The sequence below is a fragment of the Stylophora pistillata genome, chromosome 2 (genome assembly GCF_964205215.1).
Source record: "Stylophora pistillata chromosome 2, jaStyPist1.2, whole genome shotgun sequence".
NCBI classification, from domain to species: Eukaryota; Metazoa; Cnidaria; class Anthozoa; order Scleractinia; family Pocilloporidae; genus Stylophora; species Stylophora pistillata.
The window spans coordinates 6197201-6219700 of record NC_142520.1 but is presented as its reverse complement, the minus strand read 5'-3'; the positions used below and the strand labels follow the sequence as shown (position 1 = coordinate 6219700).

Genomic DNA, 22500 nt, shown 5'->3' with positions numbered 1-22500 from the left:
AGCTTTTTGGTATTTACCCGTCTACTTTGGAGGAAACGGCTACTCGGAAGAGTATTTAGAACCATCATGCTTGTGTTTAAACAGCGAATTATTATTATAAATGTGGGTTACAATTACAGATCACAATGAACGCAGTAGGATACTGTCATATAGTCATTTTCGTTATGAATAAAACATGCCTGCCGTGTGAATTCTTGAGCGATAAGGTCCGGACTGGGTAAACCTGAAGTTTTCCGTTTTGATCTTTGGAAGTATAAATATTATACGTATTCTAAACGTTGCAATCCATATCGGATAGCCGAACATTGTGAGACAAGAGGTTGATCTTCATATGCAGATTAAGGATCGGTCATTAATATCAATGGAAAAAGGAGGGGAAGGGGGCTGGAGGATTTTAGTCGTGTTGTGGTGAAATTTATCTGATTTCTCACAAGGTTCTATAGTTTTTTTTTTTTCTTTTTTTTTTTTTTTTTTTTTATTTAACCTCTCGTTGGCAGTCATTTTTCTGTAATCCTCATCATCACATTCTGTTGCCGACTGCTGATCCCCTTTCCGTCCCTCGTAAAAACCGTGTGACCGCCCTAAAGTCCTCCCCCCTCCTTATTCAGTTTGCATTGAATAATGATGACTAAAAAATACTCCGCGTGACTATAATCCCCACATTTACAGACTAATATTAAGGATGTCTAATGGGGAAAGTATGACGAAATTCATAGGTCTGTCACGGTTTTAAAGTCAAACGACAAATGAAACTATGTTGAGCTATTATTTCCATTCATCATTTTAAGAAATGAAAAATGTCACATATTTTGTCACTAGCACTTTGTAGTGCGTGGTATATGCAGGCAAGATATTCAGCTCTGGACCACCTAGTGAGAGTCATTAGAAAAAAACGACGATAAAAAAAAGCTATTTGTGACAGAACATTTCATTTGGAGTCGTGATCACGGTTTCGAAGCAACTTCTGTGATGAGATGCTAGATCCGTAAAAAAAATGTAATTCGATGTGAACGTGCTAAACAAACACTAACTACTCTCAGTAGTTGATAGTGAGTTTGAAATGACTAACACCTGTCCCACTAAGTAGTTTTTTTTTTTTAACCTAAGGCTGTATTATTCAAAACTGTATTGTTTTTCGCCATCTGTTGTGTGGCATGTATTAATTTGTTAAAAGAGTTTAAAAATGCGACATAAGAATATTCTTGAAATTTTGATATCATACTCTCTATATTTCTTGAGCCGACGTCAATAGCTTGGATTCAGTTTCCTGCATCATACGTAGAAGCAGGCAGTACTGAGCGATTATATATATATGTATATATTTCTGAAAAGAGAATTCTCGGAAGCCTGGCATTTATAATTACAAAGGATATTTTGGACCGGTCTATAGCCACTCACAATTTGCATTTAGTTCAGCTTGCAGGAACTCAATCCACGCAACGGAAAATAATGACAACGACAAGAAGATTCCAGTTGTGGGTAACAGTCCTGTTTTCAATAACTCTGTTGAGTGAGTACCAAAGCTTCTTTTGAAAGCTTAATTAGGTATCGTAAGCGTATTTCGAGGAGTCGAACTTAAGGCTGCCCGACGAGTAGTCTTCGAAAATATTGGGAGAAAACAGAGACAGTTGAACTTAGAATGGTTTTAAATTACTTTCTCCTTTGTGAGAGCTGACCACACAGGCTTTCCTCGAAGGGCCAAGAAAAAATGTTTTAGGGGAGTAATCTCAATAGGCCAGTATGCTAATGTGTTTCTGAGCTACAGACCTTAAGCCTGATTCAATTTAGGGGTCTATCATGAAAATATGAAACTCAGACGCAAACATGCAAATGGCGTCGCGACAGTTTTGGCCCAACTTTTTAATTAAAAAAATACTTAAAAAGGATTAACCTTATACCGCCACACTCAGTAGGTCAACGAAAAAGATTTCAAGTCCTCTTTTAAAGGATCCGGCGGATTTCCTTTTCTTTTTCTTTTCCCTCGTCCAGTTTTCGTTTACATCTTTAGCTTTAACATTATTATTGATTCAATTCCCCCTTGCATTCATTCTAATAAACGATATTTGAAAAGCCAACACCATTCAGTTATAGAATTTCGAAATACTGAGGAATACTCGAGGATATACCCAACATCCCTGATATAAAAAGTATTCGATATGGGAACTAAGCGTTGCACTATAATCTTAAGAGGGCCAGCTACCAAGAGGCCTTAAAAGTGTATGTATTTCTGAACATAGTGACAGCGTATATTTGTTCTCTTGTCAAATTATACCCCCCGCGGGGTACTTGACTGCTGTTTGGGCATAGTGGTGCCGCTGAGGGTTTCAAATCCTGACCCTGTATAGGACAAAAATACTCTTACAATCCTACCCTGTGTTGGACAACACACTCTTAACCCCCTTAACTTATTAAGGACGATCCCTGCAAACAGCAACATGAACCATAGAAGAATGATATTAATGATGCGATATCAGATGAAATACAAATATCTTATTAGAAGTTTTGTTGTGTAGTGTCGCTAATTATTCTTACGAGTTTTGCTGTAATTTGACGAGCCCGTAAGGCGAGTCAAAATACTAATAACGAGTAGAAATACTCAGCGACACTACACAACAAAACGTCTAATAAATTATTTATTATCCAAATGGCCAAATTTTTATTCCAGTGCGGGCGAATTTGGCGGATATGTATTTACGGGGAGTGCGTGGCAGAAGCGTGCGAAGTGAAACGGAATTGGTGCGTTGTCGAGTTGCTGTTTCTATTTTCTTCAATAAGTGACAAAATTTCCTGGTGGTCGAACTGTTTTTCTTCATTTGATTCGCCTAATAAACTTGGATCTGTAATTACATTTTGCCAGCCATCCCGACTCCTTACCGTCAGAAATATGATTCAGACTGTCCGCCATTTTTTTTTCGTGACTTCAATCCAATTATTCGCTTGCACGATGCGAGAAAACCTGTCTTACCAGTTATTTGGAGTACAAAGACCGCGTGATATTTGTACTCGTCTATGGCGTTATTTGTACTCTACAGAGTTCAGTTGAATAATAAAGGGTGATGATTTTCGTCCATTTAAAAAAAAATGCTGACAGTCTGTTAGTGTTTATATCAATCAGTACCTAGCTTGCGAATGAATTGGCGATTTCTGCTAGCGTCGCTTTAGAATGGTCAGAACTATGGTCATCGGTATCATTACTATAAGTATCTTTTTTTTATTTTTTAGGTTTTGAGAGAGGTAAAAATGCTTGTGATCCCAGTAAATGTACATCGAATTGTAAACCTCTTTGGAATTGCAGCAACGTTCATAATTGTTGTAACATGGAATGCAGCGAAAATGAACGACATTGCAACAACGATACATGTGATCTGATTTGTTGTGGAGACAAGTGTAAAACACAGAAATGCGAAGATCAGGTAAAACAGTGCACAATGCAGCTGCTATGTAGCGGGAAGGATTGTAAACAGACTTGCAAGGCTAAAGAAAAATGTCAATTGGAATGTTGCGGAGGCGGGTGTAAAATACAGAAATGCGAAGATCAGGTAGAACAATGCACAATGCATCTGCTAGGTTGCAAGAAGGATTGTGAACAGACTTGCAAGGCTAAAAAAAAATGTCAATTGGAATGTTGCGGAGGCGGGTGTAAAATACAGAAATGCGGAGATCAGGTAGAACAATGCACAATGCATCTGCCAGTTTGCGAGAAGGATTGTGAACAGACTTGCAAGGCTAAAAAAGAATGTAAATTGAAATGTAGCGGAGGCAGGTGTAAAATACAGAAATGCGAAGATCAGGTAGAAAAATGCACAATGCGTCTGGGATGTAGCAGTAATTATTGTGAACAAATTTGCAAGGCCAAAACATGTGATATGGAATGTAGCGGAGGCAGATGTACAAAGCAGCTATGCGAAAAGGGAAATGCGTGCAATATGCACTGTGACGCTGATTATTGTTCACAGAGGTGCACAGCTGACGAATGCCGCATGACTAGAACCTGGCCAATCAGTTCTCGGGATAAGCTTGTGTGCTCTGGAAATGGTATTTGCTGTGGAAGTCTCATGTCGTCCTATAACACACCGCCTCTCAGTACGATAATCTATGAAACTTGTACGAGCCAAGGAACGTGCACATGCACCAAGTATGCAAATAGTATCTACAGCACTTCAAATTTATACACGTCTAATATCGTTATGTGTAACGGTATTCTTCCTTTTGCAACTAAACCTTCAGCAGGGAAAGGAACTGAGACTTACGGTGAGTACAATTTGCACATTAAGTACTTAATACACGAAGTCCTTAAGATTCTATAAATAGTATAATACTTAATTGCCATACTCTAACTTCGCTACACTTTATCATTGCTTTCAAATGTGAGTGTCAATTTTATTTTGACAATGAGAATTTTCTTCATCTTTCAGCTCCACGCCAATCATCGACGCAACCACCGCTATCAATAATCTCACCATCACCATTTCCATCACCATCATCGCAATCATCATCAGCAACTGTATTACTAGCAGAAGCATCTTCATCACCCACATTAAAGTCTTTATTATTATCAAATCTAGCAACAGCAATATCAGAAGGAGCATCATCGGCAACTGCATCATCAGTATCATCACCATCATTATCTTCACCAGCAGCATCAACATCATCACCAGTAGTGGAAGCAACATCATCGGCAACTGCATCATCACTATCATCAACATCATTGTCGTCACCAGCAGCATCAGCATCAGCGTTATCACCAATAGCAGAGGCAGTATCATCGGCAACTGCATCATCATTATCATCCTCATCATTATCGTCATCAACGGCATCAGCATCAGCGTCATCGCCAGTAGAAGCAGCAGCCGAAACAACAGCTGTTTCATCGTCATCAATGCCATCTCCATCATTATCACCACTGTTAGTAATGATGACGACAGCAGCATCATCTTCAACTTATCCATCTCAAGGGACACCTCCGTCATCGACGGTGGAAGCGGTTAAGAATCTGGCACGTAATATCTTCCTCTTAACTTTTTTTATTTAGAATTTATATGGTCTGCCCTTTTTCAACGCTATTGTCTTTATCTACCTCAGGCAAAAAAATATTTCTCGGAACTAGGTGGAATAGAAATTAGTGGAATCAGCTCCTTGATGGTATGAGTTTATTTCTTTCCTATTTATTTATTGATTTCTATTTTATAGTTAAGTCACTTAGTGCATATAACATGAACAATGATTACAAAGAATGACAAATGCAATGAATCTGTTCTTAAGCTTCAAAAGCGTCCAGAGTAGCTCCTACATCTTTATGATGGTATTGGAAAACGTGGAGCTCCATCTGTTTCTTTTTTTTTTCTTTCTTGTTTTTCAACGAGATCAGACGGTTCTGAATTAATATCGTGATCGTCGTCATCATCGCCATTATCATCATCTTGTATTACTATTGTGATTACTATTGTATTATAATCGCCAACTTTGTTAGTATTATCTTTATTACGACATGAGCTGGCATGAGTGGAAAATTGATCGCTAGAGAAGATGTTCCGACTTCTTTCTTGGAAGAGTTCTTGGACACCAGTTGACCATCCTGCAGGATTTAGTTTTTTTTCTCGATTCGCTTTTGGAGTTTATTAATTTCCTTATCTAGTTTTTTTATGATCTTACTAGGAGAATAATAAATATGCCTTTGCTAACAAATTGCACGAGTAACAGTTCCCTTAAACTCTTTTGTAAAAAAGTCCGACCACGATTTGGGGTCTGCGGGTGGAATCTTCATAGGAAACTCAAATCTTTTGTTTGGTTCTCACGGGTAGAAATTTATAGCATCTTACTTTAACAAAAATATTTCATGCTGTTACAGGCGGCTATAAGGCTTTTTGAAGACTTCATCACCAGTATTCAAACCATCCCAAAACCTCTTAGCAAAGAAGAAATAGATATGATAAGAAAATCCACTTTCGAGGTGGCAGCCGCCTTGGAGGAATTTGCTCTTAATTATGGCAAGTACCAACTGATTGGAAAGAACTCTTCAGTGAAGATAGATAACCACACACTAGGCGAGTCAGGACAATGATTTATTCAGATTTGTAATAATGCGTTACTTATAAATTCACTGACTAATCGACTGATTTACAAAATGGCTTATTTGCTTTGATAATGTAATACTTTTTTTTTTTAATGGGACCTGTTAACAAGTGCTATTGCCGATTTATCTGCTCTATTCATTGGCTAGTTATGTCTATCAATCATGAGAGTTACAATGAATATATGAAGTTCATATATTTTGAACTGCGGTATTAAATACGTATTATGCACGATCCTCGCAATAGAGAACGCTATTTATGCAATAGCGAAAATCAGACCTGGAAAAAGTCAGGCCTGTACGGTAGAGCGCTGGTCAATTGGTAGAGCGCTGCAATAGTATCGCAGTGGTCAGTGGTTCGAATCCCGTACAGGCCTGATTTTTTTCAGGTCTGATTTTCGCTATTGCATAAATAGCGCTCTCTACTACGAGGATCGTGCATCATACGAATCATGAGAGTGGTGGATTATTATTTCTGGCGATTAGAATGCTCAAAGTATTAACCTCTTTTTATGGATTTCTCTATGATCTGTGGAGGATTGTACTTGCCAAGAGACTATGTAAAGAACAGCAGTCAAACGTGAAAGACATCTCTTCGGAAATGTGTTATTCTTAATTTTGTCATTTGCTGTTATTTTTTCTCCGTCAGTGCTGGCAATACAAAAAGTGTACCGCCAAAATGCTAGTGACTTTTACCATGGGGAACAGGAAATACAAAGGAGCATAAGTTTATCCTCTGCAAATTTTGTAAACAACGGTGTGTATTTACTGCAGTTTTAAATCTTCGATGTGATAGTACAATGCAATTTTTTATTGTGTGAATAGCAGTTTGGATTTCGTACATTCAAACAATGTAAGGAACTACCAATTTTATTCATACCTGATTGTAAAGAAGTAAAATATTCATAGCATGATATGCCATTTTGTATCTTAGGTTTTTAGATTTTAATAAAAAAACCTATTGTAAAGCGCTGAGGAACATCAGCGGAGTCTTAGCATTATATAAACTTGAAATTGTTAGAATTATTTATACGCGGCAGTATATACATCTGGATGCCCAGAATCAAAACAAAACTATAGTTGTGGCTGGGCCCCAAAGTCAATTAGGATCTATATGCACAATAAGAAATATAAACGAGTAAAAATGATTCATGTCTTAATGTGAAAGTGTAACGTGATCGTCCGGGTGAGTGTGGTCCTGAGAAGGATTGTTGTCGGTGGTAGTGACTGAGGTTTCAACAACCTGTGCGGAAGTCATCATCAGAGTCAAGAGAATAGTTGTTGTCAGTAGAATGTTCTTATTTCAGATCGTGTAAAATGATTGGTTAGTTTTGCCGTGTTGTTATCGGCTGTAAGATTCAAGTGGCGTAAGTCGGTCGTGATTGGCCCGTTTCGATCCGTGGGTAAAGTTAGGTCGTTCTGTTCGGTTCCGTCGTTTGTAATGTTTATGTCGTGAATGAGTCGTTTGTATGGAGCCGGTAGTAGTTGACACCTGTTTAGGGGAGTCTGTTCTAGGAGAGTAAACCAGCTATCCAGAGTCAGTCGTTGAAAGTACTCAGTGCTGTAAGTTAGACATTAACTAGTACCGTCTCCATACAAACGACTCATTCACGACATAAACATTACAAGCGAACCGAACAGAACGACCTAACTTTACCCACGGATTGAAACAGACCAATCACGACCGACTTACGCCACTTGAGACTTACAGCCGATAACATCACAGCAAAACTGACCAATCATTTTACACGAACTGAAATAAGAACATTCGACTGACAACAACTATTCTCTTGACTCTGATGATTACTTTCGCACAGGTTGTCGAAGCGTTAGTCACTGCCACCGACAACAGTCCTTCTCAGGACTACACTCACCAGGAATTTCACACCACGCTTTCACACGTTTCGCTCGTTATATGCAATACCTAGTGACTCAGCATCGATGTTGTTGCAGTATGAAGTGAACTTGTCGGGATGGCCTTCGGCATCTGTCCCAAGACAGATTCACTCTTGTATCCTATCAGTTCTTTGATATTCTTCTCCACCTCTCTTGAGTGACTATCAAGGACATCTATGATTATACCGTTTTGAATGATCTCGTACCCAGGGTATCTGTTTGCGAGCTCTCTATGTATATTAAAATTGTCATTATCATTATTAGTTTTACAATTGTTATTATCATTATTATTATTATTATAAGTTATCCGTGGAATTCATAATGTAATTCTTTTTTTGCCTGATTTTGTTTCCTTTTCCTTTTTAGTGTCAGTGGTTGTTAGGATCCTTTACAAAGATCTTCATGGGGTACTATTTACAGATCGACCCTTCATAATCAAAACAGGCAACACAAGGTGAGGTTACTTCCCTATTAAGTTTCTTAACCAAGTGTGGCTTCCAACAAAAACAGCCAAAAAAGAAACTCGATCCGTTTAACTTACAACGTCATCAATTTTCCAAAACCTATTGAGAGAGAATGATTATTCCTGTAAGTCAATGATCCTTTCAGCGTCTAATAATAATAATAAAAATAATAATAATAATTTAACATTTATATTGCGCAAATTAACATGTGACTATGATCAAATGCGCATCACAACACTTTTACTAATGGAGTATCTTGAAAGTAACACTGTTTTATAAAGGCTTCCATAAGAGTTACTATGGTCAAAATTGATTGGTTTCATTCTAAACTTCTAATTTCTCTATAGGTACTTGAACTCTGAGATCAAGGCCGTAGCTATGGATCCAAAACCAGAAAAATCGCAGGAGAATGTCATCTTAAAGTTTAGAAACCTGAATGTAAGAACAAGAACGATTTTATAATGAATTGTTTTATGTATATGTGCACGATCCTTCGCAGTAAAGCACTATTTAAGCAATCAGACCTGAAAAAAAAAAAAAAATTCAGGCCTGTACGGGATTCGAACCCCTGACCTCTGCGATACTAGTGCAGCGCTCTACCAATTGAGCTCTCAAGCCAACTGGGAGCAGGCCACCAAATTAATTCGAAATAAACCCGTAGATGATAAATCAAACAACAAATGTATATGAAATACATATATATGAATTCAGGCCCGTACAGGCCTGAATTTTTTTCAGGTCTGATTTTCACTATTGCTTAAATAGTGCTTTACTGCGAAGGATCGTGCACATATACGTTTCATAACCGCAGTTCATATATATGTATTTCATATATATTTGTTGTTTGATTTATCATCTACGGGTTTATGTCGAATTAATTTGATGGCCTGCTCCCAGTTGGCTTGTTAGCTCAACTGGTAGAGCGCTGCACTAGTATCGCAGAGGTCAGTGGTTCGAATCCCTTACAGGCCTGAATTTTTTTCAAGTCTGATTTTCACTATTGCTTAAATAGTGCTTTACTGCGAAGGATCGTGCACATATACGTTTCATAACCGCAGTTCATATATATGTATTTCATATATATTTGTTGTTTGAATTGTTTTATGTTGTGTTAACTAATCCAGAGATCTATTTTTAAATTAGGTCCATGAAGGAGAGAGGAATTGTATGTTCTGGAATGGCTCAAACGAAAGGTAACAGCTGGAACGTATCATCTACCCAGTTACAGAAGTAATTGGATCTTGATTCTCAAATCATGATAAAATATTTTATATCCTTCTTGAATGTTTGAAGATTCCCCACTCGATTTTGATAAAGCCTTGAAACTATACCTACGTTCTAAAAACGACTGTCAAGGTCAAACTGTTTGTTCATAAATTCAAACCATTGATTTGTTACATTTTTTTTTAAGTTTTTACTTGCTGTTCTTACGTTTCATTTGGCTCTTTTCCTACTTTTATCTCTGGAAATATTGCTGAGAAAGTCCTTCTATGTACTCTAATTATATGTCTACTGATTTGTTCATTTGTATTCTTTTCCTTGTTCTTTATCTTTGCTCGTTGGCTTGCTTTCTTTTTTCACCTTAGGTTAGGTTTTAATAATGCTTTACAAGTCCATCTAAAATTTTTCTCAAAGCTGAATAACATCCGAATACCCATTGGTCTCGGTTTGAAAGTGATTATTCAAAGACGTATTTATCAGAGACAGGGAGCTGAGAAGATAATAATAATAATAATAATAATAATAATAATAATAATTGTAATAATAATAGTAATAATAATAACTTGTATTTATATCGCGCTCACATCTTGAACTCATGGCGCTTTGCAGCACTGTACGGGGGACTTTACCAGACTGCTAAGCAGTTTAAATCAAATAAAGGTGAATATGACAGATGCCCCTTCCCCCCAATTCCCAGTAACCAGGCCAGACCACATCACAGTTATCTCGTGAAGTGGGTTCTTTAACGTCCTCTGCTTAACCATATTAACTAATTAATAGATGCAGGAGACGGGACTTCCATTTATTAGTCCCTATCCGAGAAGACTAGAATATCTAACCATTTCTTGATCGATGTTATAGAAAGGTAGCATATTCTTCTCAATTATTTTAAGACCCTGAGTGTTGGTCCGGCCGGGACTCGAACCCTCGACCTCCCACACAACAGTCCGGCGCTTAGCCAATTGAGCTAACCGAGATGTCACAAGCTGTCAAAATCGAAAGTACTCGATGATGTGTAGAGGTTATGAACTCATGGAAGGGGGACAGTTAATTAAACTATTGGCGCTCCTATGGTTTTTCGGGTTAATTTCGTATTTTCAATTTTGTTCAGATGAGAGATTAAGATCACATGCAAGTAATAAACTAAGAATTAATAGATTCAGGACGGAAATTTTTAAGGGAAAATTTTTTAATAGGATTCCGTATCTATGGAACAATCTGCCTGAGGCGCTGAGGACGGCCATCTGTAGTGTTTCTACTTTTAAGAGACTATGCACTATTTTTTATAACGATAGGGTTTTCGACCCGGAGCACCCCTGTACCACCTGGGCTAAACCAGCACTTAGTTAGTAAGGCTGTTAGTTAGTTAGTTAGTTAGTTAGATTACTCAGTTAGGAAGTTAGCAGCTAGCCAGTTACATACCTTGATCAAGTTTTTTTATATCCGTATATTTTCTTCATAATGGGTTGACTAGCACGAATGGTTCGTCAGCTTCCTTCTAGTCTTCCCCACTGCCTTGTTATGTAAACCAATTTGTTATTATTGTGTGTTCTTTTGTTTTTTTCCCATGTAATTGCAGTGAAATGGAATAAATTAAATTAAATTAATTTCTATATTGTATGATTATTAATATTATTATTATTCCGCAATATACACTTCTGAATGCTTCAGGTTACAAATAAAATCGATATAGGGCGCGAAAGGCGTAGCCTATTCAATTGTCACTACTACATAGATAAAGCTAAACTTTAAAAAAATTATGTGCCCTTAGACCCTAAAAGGATGGACGCAAAAGTCCAGACGCAAATAGACCTAAGAGTTTTAAAATGGTATACCCATAGACCCTTAAATGGAGATAAATGTTTAAAACCTATACTTAAAACTGATTTCGTTGGAAGAATTTAGTCCGATAGGACCTTGAGAGTCCTGGCAATATTAAGGGAGCTAGAGACTACAGCTTTCTGCATGTTCCTTAGCACTGAATGGCATTGGCCACTTCTAACCAGTCGGCGTATGCTTGACCCTTCCCGAGCTCCCTCCAAGTGTGCTTATGATGATGTTATGCTGCTCAATCTTGGACTCTGGGTATCTCCTTCTTAATTCGTAACGCAGCGGGGCGTATTTGTTCGTCTTCTCTGCACATTTGATCTCTCTATTACTGACCCATCGACAGCTCATTTCAAGTAACTCTCCTTTCTTCCTCTCCTTGTCTATAACCGTACAGTCTAACCTGTTGTTTTTCTCACCTCCGCGTGTTCTGTATATAGTGGTATGTCCCAGGGTGCCTTTCCTCTCTTGTTCTCCTAAAGTTGCATCGGCATGTTCTGAGAGTACCACGGTGGTACTGTTGTCACTAAGTCTAGGTCTTCAAGAGTTTGTAGAAAATTACCTTAAGTGCTGCATTATGCCGAATCATGTATTTACACTGGGCTAGTGCTCCACAACCTGCTAGCACGTGCGCTTATTATTATTATTATGCAGTATACACGTTTGGATGCTAGTGAGCTAAGCAAGATAGGGCGAAAATTCGTAACCTATCTGCAGGACAGGACTGTTAACTATAATAATATCTAATACTAATTAAATATAAATGATCAATATAAAACGATAAAAGTGTCAATTGGCCCAATACTAAGATGTTTTTAATTTTTTTTTTTTTAATGTTCATGATTTACTGTTCGGTTCTTAAAATATCCTTAACTTAAAATGTCCATAAAATCCTATGCATAAAAACCAAATCATAATGTCATTAAAATTCTCACGCTGTAACCAGTTTAAATGTTTTTGCAATGGTCAGAGTGCTACTTAATACAGCTTTCTGCACTCTCAGCAAAGTTTCGTTTCTTATTATTATTATTAATATTATTATTGTTATTATTATTATTATTGTTATTATTATTATTGTTATTATTATCATTACTATTGTTACCACTACTATTATTATCATTCTGATGATTATTATTGTTACTATTACTATTGTTATCATTGTTATTATTATTATTATGATTACTATAATTATCATTATTACTATTATTATTATCATTACTATTTCGGGCAGTTTACACATCTGGATGCCCAGAATAAAAACAAAACTGTAGCTGTGGCTGGGAAATAAGCCACAGCGTCGACTAGGATCTCTATATACTTTAAAAATAAAGTTATTATTATCATTATATTCAGTTCAGGTGGATTTTCAGAGAGAGGATGCTATATAGTTGCATCTGAAAGCAACTCAGAAGAAACAGTTTGCAGCTGCGATCACCTGACTCATTTTGCTGTCTTAGTTGACTACAATGGCAGCCCAGGGGTAATGAATTCATTTTCGGAATTGGTAATACAATTCGTTTAGCTTAATTAACGAGATATCTATGTCTCTTCATGTCTCTTCACAGCTCACAGCGGAGGACGAAACCATTCTGGAAATTGTCACATACGTGGGATTAAGCCTTTCTCTCCTCGGGATACTTTTGACGATTATTCTATATTCCTTCCTCACGTAAGTACTACAGCCATAGGAATGAAGAGCTAAGTCTTTACACAATCTTGAAGGCTCTTGGGCTTAAATTAGATCAGCTTGCAATTGTTTAAAAAGTAAGATGAATGAAAAAGTAAATCGAACAAAAAAGATAGTAACGATGATGATAATAGCACAATAGCGATTCAAAGCTGAATCAAGATAAATTAAATCTCGAAGCAACAGCGAGTAAGATGAACTAGTACACAAAATACTTTGTCAAATATTATCTTGTTTTGTTTTGCTTCTGTCTCGTCTTTGGGATTTATTTTTGTTTTTGTTTTTGTTCGACTGTTTGTTTTTCATTGCTTGCTTGCTTCACTAGAGACATATGGCAGCCTCTTTCTCAAATACGTTTAAGTCTTTCTGTGGCACTCGGAGCTGGACAAATAACATTTCTCGCTGGTGTAAACGGCACAGGAAATACGGTGAGTGTAGACTTTTTCAACTGTTCATGGTTTATTTGATTTTTAGGGGTTTAAAAATATCTTGTAAAAAAAAAACATGAAAAAAACAAAACCTTTTTTTTTATATTCCTCGCAGGCTTCCTGTATCACAGCAGCAGTTTTTCTGCAGTATTTCCTGATGGCCGCCTTCTGTTGGATGTTGGTCGAGGGAATTTATTTCTACCTGCTTCTTGTGAAAGTTTACAACGTCAACACCAAGATGCATTTGTATCACGTCATATCATGGGGTATTTTTATTTAACTCGTTGCAAGTCATTTCTATCTGCATTATTTTAAATGGTCTCCAATTGAACACATGATATCTCGGGTTGCACTGACTTTCTTCTCTTTCTGATTAGGTATGCCAGTAATCATGGTGGTCATTTCACTAAGCATAGCGTCTGGAAGAGATGGAATTCAGAGTTTTACAAGTGAAAAATAGTATGTTAAACATTAACTACTGCAGGTGCAGTTTCTTCCCCTCCTTTTTCTTTGATCTCTCTTTCCTTATTAAAACAATCTGAGTTTCACGAAATATTGCAGGCGTTAGGGCCCCTTCCCTTCTTTCTCTCCTTTAGTTAATTTCTTTTCGCTTAAATCTGCCTTGTGTTATTGTGTTTGATATGTGTTAGAGGGTTGCGGGGGGGGGGGGGGAGCTAGGGGCTATTTGCGGCAATTTTTTTTTTATCTATTAATTTTTTTTTAACTCGTTCCCAGTTGCTGGCTGTCCTCGACTAACAACCTGATCTGGATCTTTGTGACATTTGTGGCTTTCATTGAAGTTGTGAGTCTGTGATCAATCAATACTTCATCGGTATTTTTACTGTAATTATTATTGCTATCATTTCTATTATTAGAGATAATAACAATAAGAATAATATTATATAACATTAATATATATATATATATATATATATATATATATATATATATATATATATTTATTCATTTATTCATTATATATATTTATAGATTTACTCTATTTATATATAAAAATAGAATAAATGTTTGAAAAGAAAATTTGCCCTGAGCGGGATTTGAACCCACGTCCCTCCTGTTACTAGTCAGGTGTGATGACTACTACACTATCAGGACAACCATGCTGGCAACACGGCAAACAAAGATGTGATTTAGGTGATCGGAGACGTGGTCTCCCGGGAAATTTAACTTTTCAAGGTGACCGGGTAGGGAAAGCCTATGACCTCATATAAAACCCAACTAAGGATCTATTAAAGACACACGATCGAAGTCAACTTAGCGGATCACAAAGGAGGATCCAATTACGGATACAGGCTAATTTCAATTAAACAAATTGTGTATGCCAGGGAAACACTGACCCTGTACACCCCAGGTAATCATACTTAAATAGAATAAAATTTACTCCAAGCAAATTTTCTTTTCAAACACTTATTCTATTTAAGTATGATTACTTGGGGTGTACAGGGTCAGGGTTTTCCTCGCATACAGAATTTATATATATACATATATATATATATATCTTATTAGACGTTTTGTTGTGTAGTATCGCTGAGTATTTTTACGAGTTGTGCCGTATTTTGACGAGCCCGTAGGGCGAGTCGAAATACAAATAACGAGTAAAAATACTCAGCGATACTACACAACAAGACTTTTAATACTTCTTTTATTATCCAACACGCCAAACTGTTATTTCAGTGCGGGCGAATTTTACAGATATTTAATTTACGGAGGGTGTGTGACAGAAGTATGCGAAGCGGAACGGAATTGGCGCGTTGTTTTGATCCTGTTTCTACTTTCTTCATTAAATGAAGAAATTTTCTGGTCGTCAAGCTGTTTTTCTTCGTTCCATTCATCTTATGAACTTGGATCTATACTTGCCAGCCATTCGGAAATATGATTCAAATTGTCCACCATTTGTTTTTTTTTTTTTTTATAACTACAATCCAATTCTTCGCTTGCGCGATGCGAGAAAACCTGTTTAACCTGTACTCTACAATAGACGAGTACAAATACCGCGTGACATTTGTACTCGTCTATGGCGTTATTTGTACTCGTCTGGATGTAGTTGGATAATAAAATATTGTATTATAACAACAAAAACCTTTTGCTGGCGCAGCACAGGGTCCTCTAATTCTGATCATAGTGGCACTAGAGCGTCTTGACCAGCTTACCACTGGGGGATTCAATTTGTTAAAGGATTCAAACTTTTACTTTTTCAAACGCTCGTAACAATATGTATAGCTTTTTTCTGTTTTCGATGATATATTTTACATTTCGTGCTTCTTTTAGCTCAACATTTTGATACTCGTCCGAGTTATGAAGGAGATGAGCACATTAATCCAACCAACGGGAGAAGAAAATCATATGCAGCAGATACGGTGAGTTTTCAAATTTCACGATTTATCTTATAGTTGTGATAAACTAAACTTAGGGGGGAATAAAGGTGGATAATAAATAGTTTTTTAAGAGACTTCTTGAGTAATGTGAACAAATAGTTGCCTCATCTAGCTTTATAGTATTTGCCTAAATTTCAACCTAGGTATTCTTGGACGATGAGGTATTATTATTTAGAAACGGTTATTGCTGCTGGTATTGTTGTCGTTCTTCAGACTTGGCATGAAAACATGTGCGGTGATGATTCCACTGCTGGGTGTCACGTGGGTCTTTGGTCTTTTCTTACCATTACACAAAGCTTTCGCTTACATTTTCACTATCTTCAACTCTACTCAGGTGAGCTTTTAAGAAACATGGTTGATAATGAAATTATAGTCCTTCATTCAATACATACTGAAATACCATGATCAGACACTTAAACCTTGGTTAGATGATGTTGCCCGATCAAAAATAATCTATCTAATACGAGACAATCTTTTTGGTTTACGAGATATGAGACTTGCTTTGAATTATTCTTTCGCCATTTTTATTATGGTTGCTGAAAGGAATCCAAACGATCAAACCTCTCTCACCTCGGATTGCAAAAGGGTTAATCCTGAAATAATTGTCTGTTTTAGGGTGTCCTGATTTTTGTACTTCATTGTCTGCGAAACAGCCAGGTGAGTTGAATACAATCCTGAAGATGTACATTAAACGAAATGTGAACTTCTTAGACATCAAGGTTTTCGCGTATAGGAACTAAAATTTTGTCGGCTGTTCATTTACAGATTAGAGAACGCTTGAAGAGAAAGATGAACATCATTTGTTCTTCTGCTACAGACCATGGAAACTCTGTGAAGAAGAGCTCACAAGTTAATCCAAGTGCTGTCGGCAATGTTTGGGTAGTAGAAAGGCATTCCTTCAAAAAATAGCATTATATCATACTTCAGTTATTCAATTTGACCGACATCCACCCATAAACAATGAAAACTCCTCAAGGAAAAGCTCACAGGTTGACGCAAGTGATGTTGGTGACGTGTGGGCAGTTGAATAGTAGTCTAAAAATTAGTTTGAACTGAAGAAAAGCGCAGCCTGAATTCTTTGATTAAAAAGACCGATAATGAAATTTGATAGTTTAAAACGAGCAATTAGGCCACCGTGACGGTAGTTGATCAATAACAATTGTTCAGTTTCGACCTGTCGGTAAAGCTAGGTGGTTCCGATCACGTCATTGGCTAATAGAAATCTGATATTTGATGCAAGAAGTCTTCCTAATTATTGATCTCTAGCCTTCCAAGTATTAAAAAGTCCTCAATGCAATGTTTAATCTTTTAGCTAGGAGCTAGTCCCAGGGAACTTTTTTTTTTTTTCCTATACATATAAAAGGTTAGTAATTATAGAATCATCGTATGTAATCAGGGAAAGTATGTATCAGCTGCAAGCCAATGTAATTAGTTGATAGAGAGGTTGCCTGTCATTGTATTGTTAGATTTGAAAGCAGTCCGTCCTTGAAACAATGGCTTTTTATTCTTTTAATGATTACCCCCTTCGAGGGATACATGAATTACATTCGAGCACCACTTTTTGAACATTAATCCCCATTTCACTATCTTTCCTTTACGCCACCACTTAGTAATATTTCATAATGACATTATCTCGAACCACATTATGGGTATACAGGGTAACTCTAAGCTACCTGTAATAGTGCAACAATCAGATTGTACTTTCTTAATAGCAATGGTGAAAGTCGAGTTTTACAATCATATTTAGTAAAGGAATGAGTTGATATGAACATAAATAAATAAATTACTCGGTGATTAATATTAAGTAAATGAATCACATGCTCCAGTAGTTTGTTACATTTATTCAAACTTATATCCGTCGCAGAGCGAGGCAAAAACTCACTTTTGATCGCTTTGAATTCAAATCGATGTGTTTAACAGTAATGAAACAAACTTCCACTGCCCTTTGGGAGGATTTCCTCTGACTTTTGAACAATGCGTAGAGTAACACTAAACAACGCAAGAAATGCTGCAATTTCTTTATTTTTTTGGGATTTTTTTTTTTTTTTTTTTACCCTGTTCTCTAAAATCAATGCAGGTCGAGAAACTGCTCAGGTTCCTACTAAAAGGTGTGGAGAGATGAATCTCCCCCCTCCCCCCCCCCCCCGACGCTCCCCTCCATCCCAGCCGCCTCTTAGCGTTTATGCAACCCACAAACAAACATAACGTGAAGCAGACATGTGCTATTTACAGTAATGTGCAAAGGATTTAAATACGATATTTGAATAGTGCAACTTGCTCCTTAGATATATGCCTTAGATGCACTAGAAATCCAACTACTTTCTTTGTATGTGTTCATGTCTCTGTTACAATTTTTGTAAATATGAAATCAATGGCATAAACGTCAATTCAAAGGAGTTATAATTAAATGACACAAATTTTTTTCCATTCTAAAGATTCTTTCCCCTCTAAGATGCCCGTTGGACATATGTGAAGGTCTCTTGACCTTGTATCCTTACCCCCCCTCTTTGTCATAACCATAGCTCATATATATCGATACGATTCGTCGTTGAGCAGGAGGGATAGATACGGATAACCCGTGCAATTGAAATAAGCTCGAAATCCTACTTGTTACTCAGTTTTCTTGTGTTCAATTTGTGATAATAAAAGTCCTCAATATTCCACAATTCCGGACTGATTTATTCAAAACAGGTAAAATAGAATTAATAATAGCAAAATTCAAGTGCTAATGGAGAACAGCAGGGTCGAAAGGTAAAGAGATACCAGAGAAAGTTAAGGTAGCGCAATTATTTTAGCCGTGGAGTCCTTCCAAAATTAGAAACTTACTTCAAGTAGAAAGATATTTGTTCCGTGTCAGCTCGTGTTATGTAGGCGCTCTGAAAACAAGCAAATAGTTTCGTAAATAGCTAAGTACACAAAGACTCGTAATGAAAAGTGTTCGACTGCAAGTAGGAGTGACATTAGCAGTTCTTGCTGAAATTGACAGCAAAAAGTTACTCCCTCGAGCTTGGGTCTATGATAACTATTTAACTATTCAATTTTCCTTTTTTCCTCGCTGCATGATTATGGTTGCACTCGATTCTACTAAAAAAAATCCCGATGAACGGGATGAAATATTTTCTTTTCGATATTATTTGATTATTTTGCCATGATTTTTTCAAACAGCAAATATTTTAACCGGAAAAAAAGACGTCAAGAATTTGCATGACATTCAATTTTCTGCAAGGTGTAATAGCAAGAATAGGCTATTTTTTACTCAAAACAACACATGCTAAAAGCTTATCCTTTTAGGTACTACCAACCTCAAAGTTGGTAAAGGACTAACAGTTAGTCCTTTAAGACATTACCAACCACAGGGAACTGTAGACTGAGATTCAGCCTCTTAAGATAAAGTAACGCCGATTGGATCTTAACCCAGAAATGAAATTAATGTTGACAAAAGCTAGTCAGATATGGGGAGCAGTCCTGTTATCAATAACTTTACTAAGTGAGAACAAAAATGATTTTAAACCATAAATTGTTCTTCACTTGATTAGTAACACATGCATACTCCGAACGTAATATCTTCCTCAGAGTTCTCTGACGGGACTCGCGTATGTTTCCCTTACTACGGCCTTCAGACGAATATACGCGAACAGAGAGCAATAGAACCGTTGAAACTCTAATATTCCTGTATCCCAAAGGCTTACCTCGAGAAGCCGGTCTAACAACATTAATTAGGTCTTATTAATCGAGCGAGAGGTTTGTGTGTGAGAATCTTGACCGAGGTCGCCAGTACAGACCGAACGCAGTGAAGTCTGTACCGGCGCCCGAGGTCAAGATTGTCCCATACAGACCGACCTAGCTCGGTTAATAAGATGTTTATTATATGGCTGTGTCTTATATGCCAATTTTTTTTTGCATTCTTTGTACCTTTTTTTCTAGACCGATCTAGATGCCGGTCTAGATGGGAAAATCTAGACCGCCTTCAATATTGATTTCAGCCAATCAAATTCGTGAATTTGGTAGTTCCCAGTCCTTGCGAGACGCAGCCATATAATAATGAGCCATACAATACAAAAACATTCATTATTCAAACACGTATATATCTTCTAGGGTCCAGAGCCGCTCAAAATACGAACGTGTGTATACAATATAAACTAATTAGAATTAACAAATAGAGAAGCCTTGACTTGAAAAATAGAGAAGCCTTGACCGTTCTTTAGTAAAACACGCAGGAAGCGGCCAGAGCGCGAAAGAAGTGCAGGGACAAACACGGGACGTCAGTGTCGTCAGTATGCTCTATACTCTGACAGAGCACGCTTATAATAAGCCAATCAGAATCCTTGTTAGAATGAGAAACCTAATTTGATCGGATAAACAAGACCAAAGTTGTCAAAATGTCAAACCCTTAAAAGCTATCACGAAGAATCGCAAATCTTACTTAATAATTCGCATGCATAAAAGTGCACTTTTTCGTACAAAAACCATTATCTTAAGTAACCCGATTAATGAAATCCGGCCGAATTTTAGCCCATGAAAACCTAAACGTTATCAACGTGACAATCTGAAAAAAAAACTGCTTAAAGGTTTTGGCTGGAACTTGAAAAACTGCTGCGCTGTGTTGTTCTGTGAATAAACAACGGTCGAATCTACAGCAGCGGGAGGGTTTCGGGAACTAGTGGTTGCATCAGTGGAACTTGGCTGCGATCGTCTTCCATTCAATGTACCAGAGAGGATATCTGAACAAGCCCTTAGCTGTTCACTGGATGGACGAGTGTTGTAATTCCTCAGGCTAGCCTCACTGCGATGACCAGAGATCGCCATTATGTGCCGCGATGAAAGTTGCGCGTTGGACCACAGCGTGATTACAGTGGCCCTCACACAATGGTTCGTGTAGATTCTCGAAAGAGACTCTAGTTTAGAAATTTCTTTCATCCTTCCTTCAATTTTGTTGACCCACAGGGGCTTGTTGTCGTACCAAACTTTATCTTCAGATTTCACGGCTCGCTTTAGATACTGAAAAAGTGCTTCGTAGGCAGGATTTAACTTCTGGAGATAATTCTTGAGGCAGTTGAGGCCGTCAAAAAGTGGATCATCTGATGTTGAATGCATCTTGGCCCTCTTTTCTACACTTCTGATGTCTTCAATATCCCCTGGATTGTTCTTAGTAGCCTCGTCATGGATCATTGAAACGTATTCCCGTCCGTTGTCGTCTAATAAGAACTGGAAGCTTTGCTTCGTCAACTGTCGTAAACCTTCGCGTCCTCGACGACACCAGTACAGGGGTATATGAAGCCAGAAATTCCGCTGAAGACCCCAACGATTGTCTCCCCAGATTGTATTTGACGACTTCAACTTTTGGAGGTCTGCTACTGGAATTGGAGGTTTGTGTTTTGTATTTTCTTTGCTCTCGCACTTGTTTAGCTTTATCTGACTCTGACGGAGCTTGTTTGACGCTTGGAAATCTGTGCCTTTTGCATGGAGATTCCTCTGTTAAATGGCGGGTTGTTGAGGTATCTTTCAATTGCATTTCGCAATCCAAGAAGGGACGACCTTGAATACAATGCACCATCTTTTTTTCGTGCTTCTACGTAAAAGTAGCGGAGGTGTTAGGTCAAGCTCTTTGTTGCTCATTTCGTGGAGGTTCTTGGCAACTTTTCTTTCACTACACCAAGCTATTAAAAAACGGCAACAAAAAAAGAAAAGGCTTTTATTTGTATTTTGGTGTTCATTTTCGAGAAAGTTATAGTTGTTGGTTAGAAACGTGTGTGTGTGCTAGCCAGTTTTAAAATTATTCACTTTCCTTGATTGTTTTTTTTTTTTTTTTTTTTTTGTTTTGTTTTGTTTTGTTTTTTTTTTGGTAAGAAAGTTTAACAAATGTGCGTCCATTTTATTCGAAGGTTTTACATTGTATTTATTACATTTTTGCAACGAAAAAAAAATTCGTCTTCAAAAGCTTGGATATCCCATTCGGTGGATTGTTTAGTTTTCTTTGTTTCTGCTCTGGTAATTATCTCGTCTATTGCTGCACTTGACATGTTTTGAAATCTTTCCCTTTTTAAGTTGGCGCCGCGCTCATTGTTTTCATAATTAACTTCGTTGGAAACCTCACTTTCAGTTAAACACGAAGGCGCGCAATATAAGGAACTCTTCCCTGGGAAGACCTAGGCTCATTTGTCATTCCCTTTTGACGTGTGCGGGTCAAATTTGAATGCTGGTAGACGAACGAAAGGAGCTAATGAGATATCTATATTGTTTACTTCCACCAGAATGGTGGGAATAATATAATGTGCGAACCACCTACTTCGATCTCAATTTTACCGCCACAAATAAAGACAGTTTCCATTGGAGAAAGGAAACACAAATCTCAAAAATTCTTGTATTGTGATGAAGACATAAAACAATTTTGAAAAATGCGCCCGCTGTTCACCGCTTTGGATTAGCTATAGCTCAAGCTGACTTGACTTTAAGAGTTCGAGATCACACGACGGTTGATTGACAAATGATCCGGTGGGACAGAGAGAAAAATTCG

General features: G+C 37.4%; 1 protein-coding gene and 1 pseudogene across 1 annotated transcript; one reads left to right on the top strand and one right to left on the bottom strand.

Moving 5' to 3' along the window:
* The first annotated feature begins 1165 nt into the window (after positions 1-1165).
* On the top strand, positions 1166-18413 carry LOC111340713 (uncharacterized). The gene is made up of 18 exons (XM_088749192.1): positions 1166-1510; positions 3223-4251; positions 4416-5017; positions 5849-5991; positions 6637-6827; positions 8333-8420; positions 8778-8868; positions 9574-9623; positions 12832-12958; positions 13044-13147; positions 13491-13593; positions 13709-13859; positions 13971-14052; positions 14329-14395; positions 15880-15968; positions 16200-16320; positions 16602-16643; positions 16752-18413. Exons 1-18 carry the CDS (start codon positions 1450-1452, stop codon positions 16893-16895), a joined length of 3285 nt encoding a protein of 1094 aa, XP_088605318.1. The 5' UTR covers positions 1166-1449; the 3' UTR covers positions 16896-18413.
* LOC148736844 (uncharacterized) lies at positions 11553-12718 on the bottom strand (annotated as a pseudogene).
* Positions 18414-22500: the final 4087 nt, after the last annotated feature.